The sequence below is a fragment of the Rhinolophus ferrumequinum genome, chromosome 2 (assembly GCF_004115265.2).
Source record: "Rhinolophus ferrumequinum isolate MPI-CBG mRhiFer1 chromosome 2, mRhiFer1_v1.p, whole genome shotgun sequence".
Classification (NCBI taxonomy): domain Eukaryota; kingdom Metazoa; phylum Chordata; class Mammalia; order Chiroptera; family Rhinolophidae; genus Rhinolophus; species Rhinolophus ferrumequinum.
The window spans coordinates 47,139,906-47,157,206 of record NC_046285.1 but is presented as its reverse complement, the minus strand read 5'-3'; the positions used below and the strand labels follow the sequence as shown (position 1 = coordinate 47,157,206).

At 38.1% G+C, this 17,301-nt stretch overlaps 1 protein-coding gene and 1 long non-coding RNA gene across 2 annotated transcripts in view; one reads left to right on the top strand and one right to left on the bottom strand.

The window, feature by feature from the left end:
• Window positions 1–2,336: 2,336 nt before the first annotated feature.
• Window positions 2,337–13,439, bottom strand: CSTA (cystatin A). Its single transcript, XM_033129505.1, has 3 exons — window positions 13,294–13,439; window positions 6,018–6,119; window positions 2,337–3,144 (listed from the first exon to the last, which is right to left on the bottom strand). Exons 1-3 carry the CDS (start codon window positions 13,357–13,359, stop codon window positions 3,016–3,018), a joined length of 297 nt encoding a protein of 98 aa, XP_032985396.1. The 5' UTR covers window positions 13,360–13,439; the 3' UTR covers window positions 2,337–3,015.
• The window catches only part of LOC117035574 (uncharacterized), a 60,796-nt gene continuing 52,614 nt past the window's right edge, over window positions 9,120–17,301 (top strand). The window contains exon 1 of the long non-coding RNA XR_004425216.1: window positions 9,120–9,572. This is a non-coding gene — a long non-coding RNA (uncharacterized LOC117035574). The remainder of the gene's footprint in view (window positions 9,573–17,301) is intronic.

The following is a 17,301-nucleotide window of genomic DNA, read 5'->3' as shown; positions in this document are numbered from 1 at the left end:
TCTCTTTGCAGATGACACGATCTTGTAGTATTTGAAAATCCTAAGGAATCTACCAGTATACAAGTTCAGCAAGGTTGAAGAATATAAGACCAATATACAAAATCAATTGTATTTCTATACACATGCAATTAACAAGCCAAAATGAAATCAAGAAAGCAATTCCATTTATAATGATATCCATAAGAATAAAATACTTAGGAATAAATGTAAAAAAAGTGCAAAACTTATACTCTGAAGACTATTAAAAATTGTTGAAAGAAACTACAGAAGGTATAAATAATTGGGAAAACATCCCTTGTTCATGGATTGAAAGGTTTAATATTGTTAGGATAGCACTCTTCCCCAAACTGATCTGCATATACAACACAATCCCTATCAGAATCCTAGCTGACTTCTTTGTAGAAATTTATAAGCTGATTCTAAAATTCATATGGAATTTCAATGGATCCAGAAGAACCAAAACATTCTTGAAAAAGAAGAAAAAAGTCAGAAGACACACTTGTTGATTTCAAAACTTACTACAAAGCAACAGTAATTAAGAAAGGTGGAACTGGCATGAGGATAGATATGTAGATTAATGGAATAGAACTGAGAATCCAGAAATGAATTCATGTGCCTACGATCAATTGATTTCGACAGGGAACCAAGATCATTCAATGTAGGAAAGAATAACCTTTTTAACAAATGGTGCTGGAACAACTAGATAGCCATATGCAAAAGAATAAAGTTGAATGCTTACCTTATACTATTTATAAAAATTAACTCAAAAGAGACCAAAGACCTAAATGTAAAAGCTAAAACTACACAACTCTTAGAAGAAAACATAGGAGTAAATCATCACGAGCTTGGGTTTGGCAAAGGATCCTTAGATCGGATACCAAAAGCACAAGCAACAAAAGAGAAAAGAGATAATTTGGATTTCATTAAAATTAAAAACTTTTGTTCTTCTAAGGACATCCTTAAGTAGTGAAAAGACAACCGTAAAATAGGAGAAAATATTTGCAAATCAGGTATCTGATAAAAGACTTGTACCAGGAATATGCAAAGAACTCTTACAACTCAGTAATAAAAAGACAAATAGCCCAATTAAAAAATGGGCAAAGGATCTGAATAGACATTTCTCCAAGGAAAATATGCCAGTGGATAATAAGGGAATAATAATGATGCTTGACATCATTAGTCATCAGGGGACTGCAAATCAAAACCACAATAACACTCCACACCCACTAGGGTGACTAGACTCAGAAAGTCAGGTAATGACAAATGTTGATGAGGATGTGAAGAAATCCAAACCCTCATACACTGCTGGTAGGAATGTAAAATGGTGCAACTGCTTTGGAAAACAGTCTGTAGGTTCCTTGAACAATTAAACATAGAATTACCACATGAACCAGCAATTTTACTCTTAGGGATATACCCAAGAGAAATGGAAACATATGTATACTCAAAAACTTGTACACAAATGTTTATGAAGCATTGTTCATAATAGTCAAAAGGTGAAAGAAACTCAAATATTCATCAACTGATGAATGGATACACAAAATGTAGTGTATCTATAAAAATTGTTGGAATATTATTTGGCCATAAAACAGAATAAAGTATTGGTACATGCTACAATATAGATGAGCCTTAAAAACATGCTATCTGAAAGAAGCCAATTACAAAAGAATATATATTATATACTTCCATATATATGAAATGTCTAGAATAGGCAAATCTATAGAGACAGAACATAAGTAAATTAGTGGTTACTTAGAGGTGGGAGCATGGAGGAGAAAGGAGGATGATATCAAAAGGGTATGGAGTTTCTTTTTGAGATGATGAAAGTGTTCTAAAAGTGGCTGTGGTGATTGTTGCATACATTTTTGAAAATACTAAAAATAATTGAATTGCATACTTTGGATGAATTGTATGGTATGTAAATTATATCACAATAAAGGAGATAGAAAAGAGAAAAATGGCAGTTAAGTGAAATATATGGTTTTGAACTAAATCTTTTTGCAGTAAAGGACACTTTTGGGATGAGTAGGGAAATGTGAATGTTGTGTGGGGATTAGATGCTAGCAAATGTATCAATATTAATTTCCTGATTTTTTTTTTTTTAAGATTTTTATTGGGGAAGGGGAACAGTGTGTACTTCCAAGCCTTTTTCCAAGTCAAGTTGCTGTCCTTTCAATCTTAGTTGTGGAGGGTGCCGTTCAGCTTCAAGTTGTTCTTCCAGTCTTAGTTGTGGAGGGTGCAGCTCAGCTCCAGGTCCAGTTGCCGTTGCCAGTTGCAGGGGACACAGCCCACCATCCCTTGCGGGACTCGAGGAATTGAACTGGCAACCTTGTGGTTGAGAGCCCACTGGCCCATGTGGGAATCGAACTGGCAGCCTTCGGAGTTAGGAGCATGGAGCTCCAACCGCCTGAGCCACCGGGCTGGCCCTTAATTTCCTGATTTTGATTATTGTATTTCAGTTATGGAGGAGAATATACTTGTTTGTAGGAAAGGCAGACTAAAGTATTTGTTGGTGATGGGGCATCACTGCAGGTAACTTATTTTCAAATATCCAGGAGAAAAGTTTCCTTGCAACTTATCTGTAAGTTTGAGATTGTTTCAAAATATAAACATATTTTATAAAATACTTGATTAAAATTTAAAATACAAGGGTGGCGATGGAATGTCGGATTCTCAGCAACCACAGGGCACTGATGGCTCATGGTGTAGCCGCTATGGTGGTGGTGGTGGTGGTGGTGGTGGTGGTGGTGGTATTATCCTTTAGCCAGCTGCATTAGGCATGACTTATTTTTACAAGATTTCCAATTGACATCAATTTGTATGAAATTTCTACTCTAAAGCAATGACATTGATTTTGAAAAAGAAAAGTATTAATTACTATTTAATACAATAGACAAATAGTTGAAGAAATATACAAAGGAATGCTTCTTTAGTGATAGTTGATAGTGCATTTATTAGCAGGCATCCTTCATCCGTGGCCAGTGGAAGGAATCAGACCATTTTGGGAACATGCTGCTAAAAGCCCGTCAGCTCATCTTCCTTGCTTTTGTCAGTCTGGTAACCAGTAAGTGTCAAAGATTGTCTTTGTTGAGGAAGAGGTTTGAATATTTTCATGTGAATATAAGTGTTGTGACCCACTCGGACCTGAAAGATAAAAAAAAAAAAAAGGAGATTCATTCACGTGGATCTACGACAAGTGCAAGATCTACAGACCTCTGAAGACATCACTGAAATAAGCTTTTCTGGAACGGCATTCCTAGACCAGCATTCTTAGACCCTTGGTTTTCATAAATCTACCACCTTATTTTATGGGAGAAAGGGCAGGCTAAAAACATGGCAAGAGGCATAGGTCCCAGGTTTATTTTACTTTGTATTTTACTATTACCTGGTCACAAATGAAAGTCCAGAGTTACATTTCAATTTCAAAGATACATAGAGCAAGAAAACAAATGACAGCTTTTTTGGTTATTCTGATTCCGAAATTGGGACAACTTTCTTTGCCACATGGTTTAAGAAGGGAGAAGGAACTCAGACTTGCCCTAGAAAATTTGAGATTTGTGGTTCTCATATCTATATCACAACCGTCTTTATAAATGCCCACTGGAAGGACTGAGCAGGGGATGGCCCTTGTAAAGTAAGGGGATCTTGCTGGGAAGTCAGTGGTATGAAGGTTGAAATGGTAGTTTGGGCATGAATCTGGGACCTAGAAAAATCGTGGTAAGAATTTCCACTTTTGTCCTGGGTTGAGACAATAAAACTTTTGTTTTAGAATAATTTTTATTGTGCTCTGATGGCCCTGTCTAACCTAATTTTAACAAATGCCATTTAGCAAATATTTACTACAAGTTAGACACTATGATGAGCATTTTATATATGTGATTATACTTACTTCTTATGGGCCTGAAGAAAGGTGGAACAATGATGATTATACAGATGCAGACGCAGATTAAAAGAGATTAAATAATTTTTCCATAAATCTCTCAGCTTATAAGTGACAGAGCAAAAATTCAAATCCAGACTCCAACATCTGTGTTCCTTTCATTCTATGGTGTTACCTTTTAAAACCACTTGTTCTATGCTTGGAACAGTGCAGTGGCATTTGCATACATTATTAGATGCAGCACAGCCAACAGTTAAGCCTCAGACTACCTGGGTTCAGATCCTGGCTCTGCTTTTATAGCTGTGTGACCTTTCTTAGTTACTTCACCTCCTTGGGCTCAATTGTCTCATCAGTAACACAAGGGAAATGGGCATACTTATGTCACAGATTTGTTAAGATCAAATGAAATAATGCACACCCAGCTCTTAACAGCAGTGTCTGGTACATTGGAAGTGCTCAGTAAATTTCTAGTTCATTTTCTACACAATACTCTGTAAAGTAGGTTATTATCTGCATTGTGCAGATAAGGGAATGAGGAGCTGCAATCACACAGGTTTTGACGAGTAGAATAAGTTGAGCAGAGGTTCAAACCCAGGACTGACACCAAAGCTTGCAATCCTTCCTTTTCACTACCTGCCTCTTGATAGGTACTTGAGAAAGAACAGAGAAGGTCACATCATCAGCAAGACCTTAAATGCAGAGAGTGGCTCAGAGCAAAGGACTTAACAGCTAGAATGACGAAGTACTGAGGGAGCTGGGGTCAGTGGCTGTGACCCAGTAGGGGAAATTTGATACCAGAAGGAAGGAGAAGGAGGGAGGGAGATAGGGAGGGGGAGGAAAGGGAAGAGAAAAGAAAGAAAGGGAAGGGAAGGGAAGAGAGGAGACTGGTTAAGACCAGGCAGGTGATCTCAAGGGAAGAAATTTTCAAGATCGTTTTCTCATGAGCTTTTAAAGAAATACATGAGCTAATTAATATGTGAAAGTTATGCACTTGGATTAATCATACATTATTAAAATAATGATCCCAATTTTGATGGAATGTTTCTTACCTTTGAACAAAATCATTTTTTAATTGGAAAACGTTCTTTTCCAGCTATGAAGATAGCAGACTGAAAAAAGAGGAGACAAGGCCATGCTTTCTAAGCACAAGGCAGGCTCATGTGCACCACCCCAGGGCCCAGCAGATTCTGGGAGCACAAGTTTGGTAGAACTGGGCTGATCCGTTTACATAACCCAGTATGGTAATTTTCTCATGCGAGCTGGTTAGCACCACTTATTTTTTTGCTAAAAAAATTTTATACCTTAAGTAGTTAATTGTTTGTTAAAGAGAAATAACATGGACTGCACCCTGGTCAAATAATTTAGTAAAGATTAAGTAAATACATTTGAATGTCTGTTGTTTTTATTTATTAAATCAGAATTATCATTTTCTCAATACAAAAGAATGAAACTGGCTCCCCACTGTCTAAGGTTGATTTGTTGAATTGGTTCCTTATCAATAACTACACAAGTTTTTTTTCAATTAGAACTGGATCAATACATCATTTAATTTTTTGATATAGGTATAACATTAATTTAAAAAATATTTTTAATGTTCCACTGCTTTAAACTATGCCTATAGTGTCACAAGTTGAATCTACTTATTTGACTTGCAAAAATTATTTAAGTTCTATTCATCAAAATGCTTATTTAAAGGGCACAAGTGGTTTAAGTTATTTTCCCAGCTAATGATTGAAGTCACTCCTTAAATCCATTTAATTTAGCCATGTAGAATCACAGAGCTTTAAGTCAGCATCTGGTCCAGCCTGGGCCTTTTAGATTTCTACTTCACATATGAGATGACCACAGCCACAAGCTAAATATAATCTGAACTTTTATGAAATCTTTCTCTATATAATGTCTGGAAATTAAGTTAAGAATCAATAGAAGAAGGCTTTCTAAATTAACAGGAATAAGACAATATAAATATACCACCATCTGCTAAATGTGGGAGTCTACCACTTGGGAAGTATACTAGGTAGGCATCTTGATTTAGGACAAGGAGAAGGAACAAATTATATGATAGAGGTGACAGGGAACATCACAAAAGTGAGAAATACAATGTCTTTTAATGCCAAAGTGGATGTTAAACTCTAACCTTAATGTAGTAATTTATTCCAGCAACCACTTGAGTTTTGTATTCTACAGCTTCAAATTCTTCAAAACTCTGGTTTGTTTGTTCTTCAAGCTGTGGTTTAACCTTGAGAGAAAAGAAGAAACAAATTATCAAGGCTACGTTGTACTCCATTTATGTGATTTACAAATCTGGGAACCTCCCGCTCCTAAAAGTCCTCAAAGATGATAATGAGATCTATGAGTTATTTTCATTATGTCAAAGAAAGGAAAACACCTATCTTTAATAAGATTTCATGAGCTAACTACTGGTAAAATGTCAAATTCTTTTGCTTTAGGCTGAATTTACATCAGCTCAGTGTGGTAATATGGTAATAATGTTTTGACTGGTAAAGCGCTAATAGTTATATATGTCTTTGATTAATAAAAATAGGAGAGCAATAATTACTACTTCATTTAAAATTTTTTATTTTGAAATACGCGTAATTTCAGACTCAAAATGGCAAAACTAGTATCGTCTACCTCAAGATCTTTGATCACACCTGCAAGTCCTGCCAAGTAAGGCAACATATTCATAGGATTCAGGGATTAGGAGGAGGACATCTTTGAGGGCCATCATTCTGTCTACCAGAGAGGGATATAAGCTTAGATGCTAGCATTCCTGAACCAAGGATGAGAAGGGAGTGCGTGAGTCGAATCCAATATATAAACGCACTGAATCCACCAGTTTTCAGTGTAGGCCCTTCATTCCTGCCCACAACTGGGCCTGATATGCTAGTATCCACTATGGTCTCTCTGATTCAATTTCTGCTAAGAGTTAAAGCTCCAGTCTCTGCCCGGGGGTGAGGACAGGTAATATAGCTTGTCTTCCAGGGTCGAAAATAGTGAGAGAGAAGGATCTGGGGGCAGGTCCTTGACTACTGCTCATACAGATCTTCCATCAATCCTCCTGGTTTTAGCCCCATGCTTCACTCTCATCTTCATAAGTTTCTGGTGTTACTAGTGCTTGGGGCATTTTGGAGCTCTGCGCAAAAATCTGCTTGCTTCTGGCTCAGACATTCCCCTCTGTGGCTTACCCTGTCTAGATGGCTCCTTTTCCAGTGTTCATCTGTTTTCCATCTTCCAAAGTTTTGTCGATATCTCTGAGGTGGTGTTTGCCTATCTCCTGGTGTTTTTGTATTTGTGGGTTTGTGCCCTCCCCACCCCTAATCTTCTTCTATCATTTAGAGGGAAAAGGAAATAAATGTGTGTTTCATATGCCTTATTCATTGGGAAGTTACCTCCCTGCCCTTCACTGACACATTTTATGTGCATATGCATATACAGCTTCAGGCAGGCCTCTAGTGCATCTAGCTTCTCTCGAGCCCATCCAATCCTTCCCACATTCAAATGTTTTGAATCCTTTTCTATTGATGCCTCAGTTTGGGTACCAGAACTGTTTTCAGAGACAGAAATTTGTAGACTAGGCATTCTCAGACCACTTTTGAGAGGCAAACACTTCATGGACCACCACCCATTTCTCCTGTAACCTTCAGAATAGATGGGAAGAATTTGACTGCTTTCTTGAGATGGGAAATGAAGCTCCAAGTAGAGAAAGTAAGAAGACAAATAGTGAGAAAAAACCAGGAATGAGAAGAGGTAGGGTGCCAGAGAGACAGAGGACAAAAGTAGAGAAGGGTGAAGAAAGAAGTCAAGTAAGGAAAGGGGTTACTGTGTCCTCTTGCTGCCCCTCCGTGTCCTAACCCTTTTCAGCCAACACTGGGCACCAGTCAAGTTAGGAGCTGAGTTGGAAAGGGTTAATCTCTACACTAAACCCCAAATTATCTATTTAAACCTCATTTTACAAATGAGGAAACTGAGGCTGTGAGAACATGACGGCTTAAGGCTGAAAAATTTCTAATTATAGTTATTTAAAGTTTTAAATCCCTTGCTTGATAACTTAATTATCTGATTTCTCTGTGGCAATTACTACCTGTTTTCCTTCTGGTTTCCAGTCTTTTGGTCATGTTTTTACCATATATCAGAAGTTTTTATTTCTATCTGTCCCAGAAATAGATCTAAATCTGTAAACTTTCCATTGTATCTATGCAGTCTATAAGCCCAGAATTTTCCGCAAGAGAGTTGATTTCAAATGTCCTGGTTTGCTTCTGTCAACGCACTGGCACCTGTCAGACTGTGTGCCCTGATTTCAGGATCACTGTACAATTGTCCCTTGGAATCCGCAGGGGATTGATTCCAGGACCCCCTGCAGATCGCAAAATCTGAAGATGCTCAACTCCCTTATATAAAATGGCATAGTACGTATTTACATATAATCTATATCGGCATATAAACTACAGCAGGTGTGCCTACACATACTTCATTCATGTAGATTTGGCATAGGGCTTGATGCGTGGCAAATTCAAATTTTGCTTTTTGGAACTTTCGGGGATTATTTTTTCCCCCTGAATATTTTTGATCTGCAGTTGGTTGAATCCACGGATGCGAAACCTGTGGATATGGAGGGTTTACTGTATTTATAACCTGTAGTCTTTCTCTCCCTTTCCAGTAAAACAGATTTGTATTGTTCTAATGTTAGATGCTATAATTTGAGCTGAGGAGCAGGAAAAGGGGCGGAGTAAAAAGGAGCTTGGTCAGTGAAACCTTAAGTTTCAGAAGGCAGCTTGGTGCTGCAAGACTTCCTGCCCCCCTCTACCCAGGGCACTAAAAGGATGAAGTCCAGCTGGAAGTGGTATGCAGGAGCCTGGTGGTAAACAGACAGACCTTGAGCTGAACACAGCTGCTGTTCAGGTTTCTGAGCCTGCCATGCCTGCATGGTGGTAGCTGAGGCGCTGGAAGAAACAGTGTAGTTTGATTGCTTGGGCCCCAGCCCGGGGAAGGATGCCACCAGGTAAAAAACATTTACCCCAGAGCTGCCCAGGTGTTTGTTATTGCTGCAGCACTTCACTCCTGGGGAGGTGTTAGCTCTCTGGGATCTTAGGATTTGAGCCACGGTGCATCCAACACCCAGGTATTTCAGGCATTTCTCCTATCTGTAATCGTTCTGCAGAAACATTTGGGCTATGCATAATTTAGGAAAGAATGGATAAAAAGGTAATCGTGGCAACATAGGCCATATTTTGGGAAGTTTTACAGAATAAAGAGAGTTTGCGTAGCAGCATGAAAGCACAGTAGGGCTGCTGAGAAGGGACTTGTGGACATTTGTCGTCTATGTTTTGAGGCAGGGGCAAGTATGGGCCAAGGCACCGCATGTGCAAGAAGTGATGGCACCTTGCGTCAGAGAGGAAGGCTGGCTTATGAAAGGAGGACAAAGTGTTAGACAGGAAAGAGGAATAAGATCAGCAGGAGAAAAGTAAACCAGGTGTTCTTACAGGATGACTGCAATCTTCTAAGAGAGAAGAGACACCGGCTGGAGGGGCCATGGGGATGGAGATTAGGAAACTGCGGAGGGAGAGGGTCCAGCTCCAGCTCTGTGGGGTTTCTAGGAAAGGACCAACAGGACATGACTGAGAGGCTGTTCTGGCAGCCCCAGGGTCCTGTTGCGGTTGTTTGCTGGCATGAATTCTTAGATTTACAATGGGTGAGTGTTCTGTGGTTTTGATCTTCCTTGAGCAAAGTTTTCTGAACCTGGGGCAGAAGCTGCGGAGGAAATGGCAGCAGTGGGAGTGACCGCTCATTGAGCATTGTTATGCCACAAGTCCATGGCGTCATGGAAATCTGGGGTGCAGGAGTGTATGGAACCACCCATCCCAAGTCCAGGCTGGGTGAGTGATTGAATAGGCCTATGTATGTTCTGATGGAAATGGGAGGGTGAGTGCCTGAAGGATTCCAGTGTGGTTGAATGGCTGGTTCTCTGGGTGTGGGGCAGTGGGAGAGGTGACTGATGAGGAAGCTATAGTCAGAGAGTAGAATACCAATCTGTGGGTGAGTGAGAGCCATGCCATGCTAAGCCCCGGGGTGTGTCCTTAAAGGTATGCACATGGGGTGTTTGTGTGGTGTTCTGGCAGACAAAGATCATGATCTCTATGTACGACAGGAACGGCATTCAGTAATTGGGTTGGACTTAGGTGTGTGTGTGTGTGTGTTTATTTTATGTGTATGCACCTGTGCATGTGTAATAATAGCCCTTACTTCTAAAAATAATTATTGGAATAACATTTCTTTCCTGTATATAAACATAGTCAGAATTCTCATCCAATGTCTTTTTTACATTTGATATAAGATAATGGATCAGCAATAATGGTCCAGAAGCTTTTGCTGGTAGGGCCATTCATTTGGTCCTTAATTATATGTATTATGGCTTTTCATGTATGGGGTCATGTATGGCTCTTTATTTCCTTGTGTGTATCTCTTACTTCCAATCTATTTTGTCAATTTCCGTAATGGCAGAGACTATCTTTATATCCTTTCCCTTCCTATAGCAATTCACATGGTACTGTTTACATAATCAATGTTTTCTGAACGAAGAGATTCATGACAAGTTGTCTCCCCAAATAGGAAAGAGGATCGACGAGAGGTATAGCAAAGACGCTCGACTAATACAGAGAATCTTGGAAGAGGAGGTTTCTTTCAGGTGTACTCTGGACCCAAGTCCCGTTAGCATCCCTTCGTACATGATTCCACAATTACCATCCAGTCTCTGTTATTTTTAGGACAGGGAAACTCTTTTCTTCTCTCTTCAAAATGTTCAAGTCATTTTAAACGCAAGCTCTTTGTTTGATCTTCTCTTTCTGACCTCATCCAACATTCTTCTTTCATTTTGACGTCAAATTCCTACAGTTATAATTTTCCTTCGATGCTGCCCCCCTCTATGTGATAACTTCCCCCTCCCCTCCCTGCCTAATGGGGCTTTTCCTTCCATTGGCATTTCACTAAGAAGCTCTGATAAAGACAAGGAAAGCTAAACATCAGCTTCTCCAAAAGTACCTGTATTTTAGAGAGTGATTTTTCAAATAGAAATATATTAAAAAATCAAAGGACTGAAACTGTCAGGTAAATGACAGGTGATGGTGGTCTTTCCTGGGACTCTCTCAAATCATACTAGATATGTGATTACCAACACCTACCCATGTGTCTGGCCCTGCCGGGGGACCTAATTCTGTAATCTTGGAGAAGGTGTTGATCAAATTTCCATACCTAAAAGTGGTTATAGTAATACCTGCCTCTTAGGGTTGTTTGTGGGGGAATAAATGATATAATTGATGTGAAAGTGCTTCCTAAACTATAAAGTGCTTCCTAGATTGACTATTCCTCTATCTTCCAACACTTAACTGAGAATTGTTCCCTAAGGCTGTCTCCTGTGAGAGAGGGAAGGTAAATGATAATTAGGAGTTTAACACTGGAGAAGCTGAACACAGTAATTATTCACCTGAAAATAAGGGGTTTGATAAGCAAACTCTGAAGTCCTTCCTGGTCCAAGGCCTATGATTATGAAAAAGTACTTAATTGGAGATGGTTTTATATGTTCCAGATATCTTGACTTCCCTACATGGGCAGTATACTCCTTGAAGGCAGGGACCACATCTTACAGTCTTTATGTATCTTCTATAACATTGAATACATTGCGGGACACCTAAGAGATATTTAAGGAAGGATTCATTGATATTCATTTCTCAGGTTGGAGCCTGAGGTAAGCAGCAAAAAACACACATTCAAATGAATTTATAATATAATATATGGCTCACAGATGGGTGGTATTACAAACACAAGGCCTTTTGGTAACTTCTTAGTATTAAAAAAAATTCTTGCTCACCAAGATAGGCTTTTAAAAAATCATTAAAAATTTCTGTACTTGTATATTTCAAATCTGTTATTTCCCATCCCCCTTACAGCTCTGGTCCCTGGAGAGTCTCAGGAGTATTTTCTAGGATCAGGGATGATTTCAGGCAAAAATGTGAAATAAGGAATTGTGATGCCTCACCAATGCGTATTTCTTTCTTGTTTTCAAGTCATCTCTATGCAAATGATCTATCTCATTTAGTCCTTACAGTTCTGAGATCCATAGGACAAGAGGTGTTATCTTGGTTGCTCAAATGAAATTGAGAATTTGTTTTGCAGCACTCTGAGTTTAGAAAGCCCATCGCTACAGTCCTCTTAGGATATCACATTTCTCTGGTTCTGAAGGTCAGTGAGGTCATGGACAAGCAGCATGGGCCTCACCTGAGAACAGGTTGGAAATGCAGAGTATCAGGCCCACCCCAGCCCTACTGAGTCAGAATCAGCACTTTAACAGGCGTGATTCGCGTTCACATTCAAGTTTAAGAACACTGACCCTCTATAGGCCTTCAAAGGAAGGTATGAGTAAGTCAGTATTATCTTCCACAAGACTAAACCACAAAAAGCAAACAAATGAAAAACTCTAAGGTATTTCTTTTTTAAAAGGACTCTTGGAAGGGAAATATTTAGCCCCAAAGAATGAGTGGTAGAATTCCAGACATCTGATCTCTTAGAAAGCTTTCCGGCGACCGAACGTGAAGCATCTCATCTCTTCCACTCCCATAAGAAGCTGATCTTGGTTGCAAACAGTGTCATAGAATGAAGTTTCAGCAAGAAATAGCAAGAAGGATTGATACAAGAAACTAGAGAATGATACAAACCTAAGATAGTAATTTATATGTATTTTCTTTTCATTAAATATGCAATATAATATATTTTTATTATATAGGTGATAGCTAATCAAACAACACATTAAAAAATGTATCAACTTGCTAAAAACATTAAGAGTCATTTCCACCATAATCAATTTTGGAGTTGTCATAGACTATTCCACTTCTCTTTTATACTAGTTTAATCATCTTCTACATACTGAAAGACTGAAACATTGTCTATTTAGTCAAATTTGTAGGAAGTTGTAAGGGCATTGGCTTTGCAATGTTGTTCTTCATTCAACCCATTTAAAAAATTTCCCAGCACTGCATTTGAAGTCTAACTCGTTCAATTGTTAACCTCAGACTTTAATTACATGTTGGTTCTACTTGGTGAGATTAGAAGTTTCATCAGAAACTGAATTAGTAATCCTAACATCACACATTGTAAAAGCTTTAGAGATGATCCAATAAAAATCCTTCTTTTACCAATGGGGAAACTAAAGCACAGAGGAGGGATGGGACTTGGCTCAAGTTCACTCTCACAGTTGGGGTTATTAGAGTTTTCATCTCAAAAGACTAAGTTGTAAGAAAGTCTGAACAATACCACACATTTCCCAGTGTTTTGGTTTTCATGTTCACCCACACACTTAGCACAGGACCAACCCAGGAACTCAAATTTTGGATCAAACCTTTCCGTGGGGTGCATTAGCTCACCTCATTAGCAATCTCCTGGATTTCTGGAGTGGCAGGTTTGGCTTCAGTTAAACCTCCAGGCATCATTTTGGCTAATTGCTCCTTTGCTGGGCAGGATACTGGAACTGAAGTGATCAGGTTAGCGTGGAGACTCTGGTTTTTAAAGAGGGTGTTGCTCACAAGCTCCGCCTACAAAAAGAAGGTTTTATTTTTCACAGAGGGCAAAAAGGCACAGGGACAGATGAGTATGCTCTGAGGTAAGTCTTCCTGCGTCCTCAACAGAATAGCTAACAGGAATTTGGAGGAATGAGGGGCTGGAAATGAACAACTGGGTCTGCACTAGGAGTCAAACAGGAGCAAGTATCAAACTTCCCTTCGTTCCCTTTGACAATGGTTCCATCCTGTTGCATCTGAAGTGTGAAATCTAAAGCCACGGCCAGTTTCCCAGTGTTTTAAAACCTCTCAGACAAAATTTTATTTTTTAAAAGGAGTATTTATTAATAATGTCAAGGTTGATTGTTTAGAATTTACTTGACTATAAAGAATGTAAAAGGATCTATCTGGAGAATTGTGCTGGGTATTGGTGTTTTTTGTTTATATTTCTAGAACTGTTTAAAATACAGGAAAATACGCAGAATAAAATAACAAACACTTATATTCCTATCACCCAGAATTAAAACTTTTAACATATTTGCTTTTTATCTTTTTTTTTTGTAGTTGTTTTTAACAAATAAAATATTACAGGCCGCCCCCAAGCCCCACCTCTGACTTGGTCCTCCACAGAGGGAAACTGCATTTGTGAGTTTCATGTCCTTCTAACCCATTTTTATACTTTTATTTAGTGTGTTTTTAAAAATCTACCTAAATTGTATGCCAAGCATATATTCTATATTATACTTTTTTTTCTACTTTTCTTTTTCTTTTTCTTTTTCTTTTTTATACTTTTCTTTTATAAATGGCACAAATGGTACCCTACTATATAAACTATCATATACTTTGCTATACTCCTAACGATGTATTTTGGAGATTATTCTATATTATTACTTAGCAAGGTGCTCCATTCTTTGTAATATTTGGCAGGTGCTTGACAAATTCTTGGAGATAGGCAGGTGTCTTGCTGGGTAATTTAGGGGGTGCTATGCAGATGGCTGTCCATGGAATGCCTTCACCCATGAACTGAGAAGAATAGCAAATATAGATGACACGGTGTTCACCCAACTGGTCACAATTTGTCTTAAGACTTTGGCTCAGCTCTGGCCACAGATAATTCTTGACATCTTCCTGTGAATTTCTTAAGTCAGGTCTTCTCATATCCAGCCCATTTCTCTGTTCGCCATCTAGTCCAGGTGATCCTTACCTAATCTCCCTGGGGGTCAGACATAGGGTAAGGAGCATTTCTTCTATTCTTTTTCTAAAGTCTATGCCCTGTTACTCTCAGGTATTCTGTCTTGATGCTCAGTCATTTCTTTTAAAAGCAAAAAATGCCACAAAGCAAATATTGCTTTTGTCTTTGCATTCCTACTATAATATTCTAGTTCTTCTCACGGTAGGGCAGATGCCTCTGACTCACAAGAAGAGTCACATACAAGACGTGCAGAAAAGAAAAGCACAACAACTGATATCTCTGTGTTAATTGTTTAATTAATAAACACACAATTAATTAAATACACATTTATTTTTAAGTAACTTTAAGATTGCTCTATTGACTTTTGTTGGGTATTTTTTGGTATTAGTTATTCAGGTTATTTTCATGGAACTCAACATTCTTATATGTTTTGTATTTCTTGTCTGTGAGCTCATCTTCCACAGGAATTATCTTCTATGGGAAATTTCCCTCTTGGGGGGCTGGGTTATGGGCTTTCTTCTGGGGTAAATGTCTTTACTGGACCCTATGGGGTACACAGGTCCCAAACTAGGTGTTATTTTACTGTTGGCTTAGGGCTCTGGAATCAGGAAAATACTGAGAATTTGAGCTTATCTCCAGCTTTTGGCACAGGCTTGGGGCTGTGGACTTCTCTAGCTACCTATGCTTCCACCCGTGCCTTGGACTAATGTATAGCTAGACTCACTATATACCCTACAGGAATTTACCTAAAGAAAGTGAAAATATATGTCCACACAAAGACTTGTGTACAAATATTTATAGCAGTATAATTCATAATAGCCTAAAACTGAAAATGAACCAAATGTCCACCAACTGATGAATAGATTAAAAACATTATATATAATACTCAACATAATGTTGAGTACTACTCAACAATAAAAAAGAACAAAGTGGTAATACATTCAATAGCATCATAACTTTGACTCAAAAACAAGTCAAAGTAAAAAGGCATCAAGTAAAAAAGGTCAAACATAAAAGACTATGTACTACAGTATTCCATTTATATGAAACCCTGGAAGAGACATAATTATAGTGATAAAAAACAGAGCAGAGATTGCCTGGGGCTGTGGGTGGGTGGGTGAAAGGATCAACTGCAAAAGGGACACAAGGAAATATTTTAGGGATATGGAACATTTAGTTCTTTATCTAGATTATGATAGTGGTTACACGACTACCATGAATTTAAGTATATAGTTACCAAAGTTCATCAAATTGTACACATAAAATGAGTGGACTTTACTGTATATGTTATACCCCTAAAAAGCTGGGATAAAAAAGCACCATCTTTTAAATACCTTCTTTATGTCCCTTGGTCTTGCTTTTATACTGCTTTCTCTGATGTTTTTCCATTAGAGTCTTAACTACCACTGTATTAACATATTGCCTTAAAGGAGGTTGCAAAGCCCCCACTTGAAGTGTGTGTCCAAAGGGAGGACAAAGTTTCTCCTCCTGGTCATCCTTAGGGTGAGGGAAAAGTAGGAGGTAAGGTTCATTGAAAATGAATGGGTCATGGAAAGCAGGCGAAATATTTTATACTTTACTTGTCGGGTAACAGAGGTCACTAACATTTTTGAACTGTACAGAAACCTCTTGTGCTTTAGGAAGATAAAACTAGAAGCAATGTGTAGGTTGAATTGGAGGGACAGATGCTGGAGACAGAAAGATTGATTAGAAGTTATCACAATGGAACAACGAAAAGTGAATCCTGATCTAGTGTTGTGTCAGATGGATTAGAGAGGAATGGGATGGATATGACAACTTATAAAAATAGTATTAGGAGGTAGGGAAGGACAAGATAAAAGGAGCCAGGTGGATGATGGAGCTTTTGTTTGGATGTCCAGGAAAATAATTGTACTATTAATAGAACTTGGGAATACAGGAGGAAGAGCATGTTTAAGCAAATTGTCAATATTGAAAATATAAAGATATAACTGGGAAGAGAAAACCACCTCTCTTCTTTCCAGGCAAATCCTGGGGCAAATGAAGATCTTAGCAAAACAATTTAATCAAGGCTTTACGAATATAATGTGAAAATCAGAAATAATGAGCCTTGCTATTCCAGTGGCCTTAGTTACAGAAATTTACCTTTCAATCATATTTCATAAAAAGTCTTATGAAATAAAAAATGCTACACTCAGTAAAGATGAGGATGTAAAGATAAGGAAGGAGAGAAGGCTGGAGAACATGAACACACCAGTGATCTTTGGGGCACACACCAGAAAACAATGTTGGGTAGACGAAAGTCTTGCTTGAGTCAATGTCATCGTAGTATGTTATCAATAATTAAAAATTTTGTCTTGTTACTAAGAAGCACAAGAATCTCTCCCATGAGAGTCAGATGTTACCTACCATAAAATATAATTTTTTTTCAAATATGGTCTAAAACAGAACCTTTTTGTATGATATAATTCATCTGTTTCTAAGAAGAAATTAGCTTTCCTGGTAAAATACTTAAGCAATTTTTTGATGAACTTTAATGGTTTGTTATGGAAACCTTTCCATAAAGGTTTGTTATGGAAACCTACTTATTTTCTCATAAAATAACTAGTTGCTTTATTAAAAAAAGCCTGGTTAACTGGAACTTTTTAAATTTCTTACACTGGCTATGGATGTGGTAAATTATTACTGTTCCAATAAAATGTTTA